We start from the raw sequence: 8,242 nt of genomic DNA, 5'->3' as shown, positions 1-8,242 counted from the left end.
CACTTGTATGCGGTTCAGATTTGATGAACATCAGACCCTTTTTTGATTGAGTAAAGCTGTGAATCTGGCGCCTTGGATTTGCCGGTGGTCGGGGAGCGCAGCGCTGAAAGAGGGCGCCCTCGTGGTGTGCTGGACAGGAGCTACTGTACGGTGGATCCACGTTGAGGCTGGCCATGCAGGGTTTGCTAGCACCAAGTACGGGAAGGTACGGGCATATGTGTATGGTGTACGCTACTCACTGACAATCGTGCAACAAAGGGTCGCGCCTCCTATGAGAGCGGACGTCTGGGCTGCACACACGCACAAGCGCCCATGTTGACCGCGTGACCCACTGGGTGCGTAACAATGCAAGGCCCCTTCGAACATTCTGAGACAATCAGACTCGTGCTTTTGAACTCACCGCCTCCGCCCCTCTTATAATCCGACAGTGGCCCGCCTGTGCCACCTCGCTGCTCGTTTGGCAGCCACGAACTCGAAGCACGGTCATTGCAGTCGTCGTGCAACTCACATTGGCAGCACACCAAACGATCAACACTGTTGGCAATGCTAGGATCAGCTTCATGCCCCGGCATGCAGCGGCATCGCGCCGCTCATGCTGGGCGCAGCACTTGCAGTGGCGCGCCACGCCCTGCTGCATCCACCACCCGCAGCCTTTTCACCAAACAGCGGCGGCAGCAGCAACAAACCCACAATCAGCAGCGAACACCATGGTGCGCTGCGGCAGCAGCCAGTGACAATGGCGGTGGCGACGGCAGCAGGGCAGCTGCTGACAGCAGCCTGGACGACGGCAGCGTGAGCGCCAGCAAGCTGCGCTTCAACAAGGACGTCCCGCTGACGCACCTCAACCCGGAGTCACCCGACCACCTGAGTGCCGGGGAGCTGCCCGACCACTTGAAAGGTGACACCGCCTCGGGCCACTGCCAGGCCGCTGCGTCCGGGACACGTCTCTCGCCTGTTCCACCGCTCAGCCCGTTCCACTGCTGTTCCTCACCTGCTTCCATGGGCTTGCAAACCATATGAGCTGCATCATGGGCGACCCCAGCGCTCTGCTGCATGATATCGATATCGAGGTGACGCAAGGACCGTCTGCGTCATCTCCTCTGCAGCGTGACGCCGCCTCGCCCTCCTCGAAACCGCACTCCGCAGACCTGCAGCTGGGGGACGACGGCCTCCTCATCGACGGCAAGACGGGCCGCGTGGTCAACGGGCTGGGGGCCACGCGCTTTGACGTGAAGCTGGCGGCGCTGAGGGGCGACCTGGACCCCAAGCCCTGGGAGGAGAACACGGAGAGGGCGCCGGGGGTGCTGCTGGGGTCCCTGGTGACTTTCCCCGCCGACTACACCTTCCAGGTGTGTGTGGGGGGCGGGTGTCACAGACGAATTTGGAGAAGGGTTTTTGGAATACAGCTGGATGGAGAAGGAGAATGGGTGCGGGGGCGCCGGCGTGGAGCAGCCGTCCTGGCGTGGCACACGCCACGGCGTCGCGGGCCCGCTCTTGGTATGTTTGAGACAACACGCACACATCGTTTGCGGCGCAGGTGGTGGGCGCGTCCGCGGGCGGCTGCAGCAGTGGGGAGCATGCAGAGTTTGTTGACGACATGGTGGCCACTGGTGAGGGCGTGCGGCAGCAGGGGGGGTGGGGATTTCACTGGTGTTCAGCATGATTCATCAACAAAGGGGATTATGAAAGGACAGACGGCATGGTGAGGAGAGGGGACGGAGTCTCGTGACCGTTTGGCATGTCATGGCTAGTCCTGAGCGAGCGCCGGCGCAGTGACCAACCACCAGACGTCGGCGCAGGCTGCAAACTGAACGTGTACAAACGTGATGAATCCTCCCCTTCTGCCCAAAAAGTTGAAGATCTTGCCGTTCAAACGCCCTCGCTGCGCAGTGGCGCGCCTGACGGAGACGCCCCTGCCCCTGGCCGACGGCGCTGTGAAGCGCAAGCAGCGGCTGGGGGGCAAGTACGTGAGCCTGTCCGTCACCGTCAACGTGCGCGCGCCCGAGCTGGTGACGCGCGTGTACGAGGAGCTGGGCAAGGACACACGCGTCAAGATGAAGTTCTGACGGCGTGAGGCACTCCTGTGCTATCGGCGGGCGGATGGGGCGCGGGGCGGCGCGCTCGCGGCGCCCGGCCCCCCACAGGTCAGGCGCTGGGTGTCCTCGCGACGCAGCAGTGTAAGAAGCTCACGTGAGAGGACATTGTCCATGATCGTAGAGATGATGGTGGCAGTTGATGGACACCCAGTTTGCCAAGTAGCGCTGGCAGGTGGCACACGTAGGCTCGCAGCAAGGCATCAGCGGCAAACGCATTCTGAGACTCGAGCGGCGCCGGGGGACGGGTGTGCGTGCTCGCCAAAAGGACCTGGTTGCGCAACACTTGTCATTGACAAATTGACGTTCTTGCGAAACACTTCGCAACTCGGTGTCGCCTATTGCACACGATGAAGAGCAAGTTCCGGCCGAAGCCGATCTACGAGCACGATGCACTCGCTTTCAATCAGTCAATTCCTAGCCATGAGAAAGAACGTATAAATCACTTCTCAAAGGCCAAGGCCAGGAAGCGGGGCGAGGAGGTCGTGTTCGACCCGAAAGGCCACAAGTGAGGGCCGCAGCGGCCGCCGACGCACTTTGACGTATGCAGCTGCACACGCCGCGGGCACCCGTTGCGCATGCCATGACAACTGCAAAGTATCAGTGCAGGCGAGCACTTGTTCTCTTCCAGCCATAACAGGACTGCAGGACAGCGCTGTTGTCGACCGCAGGGCTCTCCCGGCACTGCTCCCGCTACTTCACGTCTGTCACTGCCGCTTTCTCCCGTCCCCAGGGATTACCTTACTGGCTTCAGGAAGCGGAAGCTGCAGCGGAAAAAAGACGCACAAGAGTGAGCTTGTGCTGCGGGCGGCGGGACCTTTTTTCGGCGCCCCTGCTGACGCGCGTTCGCTTCAAGTGGCGGCAGGGCTCGAGACGCTTGGCGCCTTGCCTGCTCGGACGGCGTGTCATGCCCACGCGTATTCGTCGCTGTCTCCCCCCCTCACATCAGACATCTAGAAATCAAGGCAAAAAAGGAGCGGGCGCAGGAGCGGTCAGAGGTGCGCCGCATGGGCCTCCCCTGGGGTCTGCGCTGGCACAAGGAAGCTACGGGACAAGCGGGGGAAGCTGCCAATCCCACACCCCATGCAGCAGCTCACCCTGCATCCCGCAGATGACATGTGCTGGGTTCACAAATCATGCCCCACCATCCACACACACACACACACACACACACACACACACACACACACACACACACACACACACACACACACAACGACACACAAACACGCACACACATGTGCGCACCAGCATACGCGCATACACAATCACCTCCACACACAAACGCCAACACACACACGCGCGCACACACACACACACACACGCACACACACATGACACACGCAGCGCCTCAAGGAGCTGAAGAAAAAGCTCAACCTACCTGATGACTACGGGGTGTCGTCATCGAGCGACGACGAGGGTGGGCCCGGCAGCTGCTCAGCTGCGGCGTGCTCTGTCCCTTGTCCTGCTCCGTCCCTTGCTTGTTGTGTTTGACCCACAAACAGTGGTGGCCTGCGTCCACCTGCCGCCTCGAGCTTGTCGGCGCCCATCCCAATCTCAGTGACGCTGTTGGACCCCTCACGCGCGTTTGTGCCTGGGCGCTGCGGCCCCCTTGCTGTGCATCGCCAGGCGAGCGCGGGGCGCCGGCGGACCCGTCGGAGGACAAGCGGGCACAGGTCAGGGTGTATAGCGGCTCTGGCGTCACTACAACTGTGTCGGTGCTCAACCTGCGGGGTGACAGGTGCGCCCAACACTGTTGCGTCGTGGGGCCTTCCTGCGCGTTGGCCGCGGCCGTGTGCAGGATGGTGTGATGCTGGGTGATAGCAAACAGGTTCATCTTAATGTTCAGGGCCTGCAGGGTCGCATTGAGGTGTGTGGATTGTCACGCTCGCGCCTGTGGCGCAGGCTGTGCCGCCAGCCTCGCGCGTTGTGACGGTCGCAGCGCCACACCCGCCCCGCCCCTCTTAGTGACGACGAGCCTGCCAGCAGCAGCGGCGGCGGCGGCAGCGGCGAGGATGGGGAGGGCGAGGAGGGCGGCGGTGAGGACCAGCAGGGCGGTGGCGAGAGCAACGGGCAGCAGGAGCGGGAGGACCGCGAGCGGCAGCGGCTGCAGGAGCGCGGCAAGTTTGGCAAGCGCGGGAAGAATATGCGGCGGAGCAAAGCCAGCGGCGGCGGCAGCGGGAAGCGGCGGCCTGGCGGCGGCGGGGTCAGCAAGGCTGAGGGGAAGAAGGGGAAGGGGAAGGGCAGGAAGAAGCTCGGCGGCAAGTCGCGCAAGTAACCGCTGATGTCACTCTTGTGTAGGTGTTCGGAGGTAGCGGGATGTGGCAGCAGGGAGTGGTCAAACCGGTGCTTTGGTTATGTCGTCGTCCAAGCGAGGGCAGGCATGACGCATGATGAGCAGCTCAACCCCGTTCCACTGCCTGCCGCGCTCAGAGCAACTGGTGTGGTCCCCCTGGGCCCAAGGTGCTGTGGTGTGAGTGAGAATGCTGCCGACCTGTGCTATGGCCATGTCAGACCTGCGGTGCTGTCAGCGCTTCCACTCAACTCCTTGAGGGCCTCAGGGATTTCAATGCCACCACTAGGCAAACTATTGGCCCAGAAGCTGGCAGCTCATTTGCAATGCTGCTGACAATGTACATACACAGGGCCGACCACAAGCAAACCTTGTGGCGTACGGGGATTGGAGCGGGGCCAGGGGGCAAAACTTGGCAAGTGCGCCTGACCTGCACCGCAGACCACTGTGCTGTGGATTTTTCAATTTAATTTCCAGTACTTACAGAGCAGTGCTTGCTTTGGGCTCAGCGGACCTGGTGACATCGGCAGCATCGACACCCAATCATTTGCACCTTAACTATTCGCGTAGCGGACAACGCTGCCGCCCCCAGCTGTCCTGCTGGCCTGTTCAAGTTTGCAATCCACCTTGCCTCTGCTCAACAGATGCCGAGTCGGACAATTCAGCTGCAAACACCAGGCTCGGCAACATTTGGTATGGTTGGGCAGGCCTCTCCTTGCACATCTGGGACGGGGGAAAACCCATCGCTTTAAATGCCCAGCCGTCCCCTTCACCGCCACAGGACACAGGACACACGACGCACCAGGAGCATGCAGCCAGGCCATGAAAAAGACAAAATAAAGACATATCGTGGCAGCCACTGCTCACTGTACAGGGCAAGGGCCAGGTGCAGTAGAACCTGAGGCAGCCACCATTGTGTTGACCATGGGTTTGACTGGGAACGAACATGCCTGCGGTAATGCAGCAACATTGTGTACATTTTTGAGATGATGTCAAGTTAACATGCAATCGACTTCGAACGGAAAACGGAAGTCTGGGGCCAGATTTTGTTCGTGCAGGAGCCGTCGGAATTTGATTGTCATCACGCACTTGACCTCCGAACGAACTTGCGAGAATAAGTATATCTGAATGTTACTCTGAGTTAATTCATCTCCTTTCCGTTCCGTTCAGCAGCCGGAGGGCATTACGCAGTGCGCCACTGCCGTGCAGGCGCAGGCGCACGCGTGCAGTTGACTGACGGTGCCGCTGCGTGTGTCACATAATTCGGCGTCCATGGAGGCTTTGAATTCAGGGCGAATTCATAGGCTGCTGTGTGGCAAAGATCTGCCGCGTGCAGGGCAGTTGGACCAGAGTGAGCTCTCAGCACCCCTGCCCACCGCGGCACATTCAAAAGCCAGACCGCAGCAGCAGCAGCAGCAGCAGCAGCAGCAGCAGCAGACTGAGACGGACAGTGTACAAGCCCTGGAATGCTGGCGCCAGGAGCTTCGGCAGGCAGTGCTGCAGCGCGGGGCAATGCAGGCGTGCCTAGAGGAGCAGCGTCAGGCAGCGCGGGCTGCTGAGACCCGCCTGAAAGAGCAGCTGCGAGAGGCTGCGGCACGCGTGCAGGTAGGTATATATGCCTGACCCCAAGCCTAGTTCAAAATATTCTGCTGTAGATTATTGTTGGCAACAATCCCTCTGGTTGGTTTGCACGTAGCCAGCTGTTCTGCTTGGGTTGTTCGTAGCCTGACAGGCCATGGGCTCTGTTGCCTGTCTCACCGGCGCCACCGTGCATCAACTTCTCTATCCTCCAGGCGCTCACCGCCCAACTTGAGGCAGCGCACGCCGCTGCAGATGCCGCACGCCGCGAGGCCGCGGAGCAGGCGTGCCGCGCGGAAGCCTGCAAGGCGGAGGTGACGCGGAGGTGCGCCGAGCAGGCGCGCGCTGAGGCGGAGCGCACAGCCAGCGAAGCGGCGGGGGCGGCAGCGCTCGCAGCGGCCAAGGCCGGCGCCGCTGCGCTGCATGAGAGGGCTGCAATCGCAGAGGCGGGGTGGGCGCGCGCCATGGAGGGCGAGAGGGCGGCAGGCGAAGATGCGTGCAGAAGGGAAGAGGCGGCGCAGCGCGGCTGGGAGGGCAAGGCGGCGCTGCTGCGAGACGAGGCGGCGGCAGCGCGGCGCGACGCGGCGGACAGCGCGGCGGCAGCCCAGAAGCTTGAAGCGCAGCTGCGGCGGTTGCGGCGGCAGCGCAGGGGCCAACGCGCTATGGCAGGATTTTTAGGGGCCGGTGGCCTGTTTGCGCAGCCTGAGCCACTCGGGCAAACTCCCACATCCTGGCATGAAGCCGCACCGCCTGCTGCAGCGTCAGCGATCTGCTGCCTGGGCACGCAGCAGAAGATGCGCCTGCAGGGCGTGCTGCTGCCGCCACACCCCCACCAGGGGCAGTCATGCACACGCGTACGGCTGGGCTCACGGGCGTGCAGCCACCACGCCCGGCCGCCCGGTGCAGCCGTGCCGGCACACGTCGCGGCTGTAACGCCTGCCTGCCGCGAAGGCAGCGGGTGGGGGCCAATCAGCTGCAGCGAGATTGTTCTAGCGGACAACCCAAAGCTGCCGCAGCAGCGAGGGCCGTGTCAGAGGGACAGTCTGGAGGAGATCGCCGCTGATGCTGGCTGTACCCTCCCTGCCTGCGCTCGACGTCGCACTCGCGGCGGCGGAGGCGACGGCTCATAGGGTGGCTGCAAGCAGGGTACCGGCGCAGGCGGGCAGAGCCAGCCGGCCGCGGCATGCAAGGTACGGCGGGGCTGCTGTGGGTTTGAGGGCGCCCAGCAGCTTTTGCTGGAGGAGGGCAGCTTCGAATCATCTGGCTGCAGCTCTGCAGAGGCCTGGGATGCTTGAGCCGTCGAGCCTGCAGGTGTCTGGATGCGGTAACAGTCCGTGCCCCCCACTCGTAGACCAACGTGTCCTGCACACGCTGCCCCAGGGCAGCGGCCAATTAAAAAATGAAACGGGGTGTCGAGCGTGCGTTGTGTCATGTTTGGTATTGTCACCACGTACGCAGGCTCCCCCACACCGCACAAGGCAGTTGACAACTCACCCGCACGACACATCCATCCAACTGCCATGCGTGTGTCAGGTTACGCGTGGCAATGCGGCCCAATAATGCGGGTTCACAACTGTTCTGCGCACGTGGGCAGCCCAGCAACGTGGCTGCTGGTGCTGCAAACTGGTGAATGCATGCATCCTTGAAGACAGTGCTGCAGCGCGAGCGGCGCACTAACTGCGTGACTGCCATACCCTTCCCAGGATAATCAGTTATGTGCGTGCCCACACTGCCGCATTCTCGCTTGTGATAGATTTGCAGTTCTTCTGCACCTGGAATCGCGGTGCATGCTGCGACCGCCACACAAGCAGGTCCCGGAGCGGCGGCAGCAGGAGTGGGTAATCCAATTCTAGTCGCCACAGCGTATACGACCAATGTATCGGCATCGGAGCTCGGGGATCCAGGCACCGCGGTCCCAAAGGACCCACAGGGTGTATGTCGCTGCGAATGCGGAGACGCCCTCGCCACCGGTGGCAAATAGGCCGCAACCACCGAGGCCTGAGCTGCGGCCGCTGACCGCGCCGCCCGGCGCGGGCGTGGCGGCGGCGCCGCCTGGTGCGCAGCGGCCTGGCGCGCCGCCCACGGCCATGCCTCCGCGGCCCTCGAATGCGCCCGGCGCCATGCCGCCGCTGCCGCCGAGGCCTGCCGGCGCACCCGCAAATGGAGCTCCGCGGCCGCCGCAGCAGCAGCAGGCTGGGCAGCTGACAGGCGCCCCCGCGATGCGGCCGGCACCCTCGCCGCCCTCAATGGGAGCCCGCCCGCCCGGCCCCTCCCGCCC

The 8,242-nt window shown here is 62.9% G+C and overlaps 2 protein-coding genes across 2 annotated transcripts; both read left to right on the top strand.

The window, feature by feature from the left end:
• Positions 1–1,028: 1,028 nt before the first annotated feature.
• MNEG_7372 (hypothetical protein) lies at positions 1,029–2,066 on the top strand (the record flags this gene model as incomplete). The annotated part of the gene is made up of 3 exons (XM_014044154.1): positions 1,029–1,349; positions 1,538–1,610; positions 1,891–2,066. The coding sequence occupies 3 exons, from the start codon at positions 1,029–1,031 to the stop codon at positions 2,064–2,066; spliced, it is 570 nt and encodes a 189-aa protein (XP_013899608.1).
• Positions 2,067–2,443: 377 nt separating this feature from the next.
• On the top strand, positions 2,444–4,367 carry MNEG_7371 (hypothetical protein; the record flags this gene model as incomplete). Its single annotated transcript, XM_014044153.1, has 6 exons — positions 2,444–2,601; positions 2,827–2,883; positions 3,043–3,091; positions 3,441–3,513; positions 3,723–3,834; positions 4,062–4,367. Coding segments are annotated over 6 exons (755 nt in total), but the record flags the coding sequence as incomplete, so codon positions are not given.
• Positions 4,368–8,242: the final 3,875 nt, after the last annotated feature.

The sequence above is a fragment of the Monoraphidium neglectum genome (assembly GCF_000611645.1).
Source record: "Monoraphidium neglectum strain SAG 48.87 unplaced genomic scaffold scaffold01297, whole genome shotgun sequence".
NCBI classification, from domain to species: Eukaryota; Viridiplantae; Chlorophyta; class Chlorophyceae; order Sphaeropleales; family Selenastraceae; genus Monoraphidium; species Monoraphidium neglectum.
The sequence above is the reverse complement of the archived record's forward strand: the minus strand, read 5'-3'. Positions and strand labels throughout refer to the sequence as shown.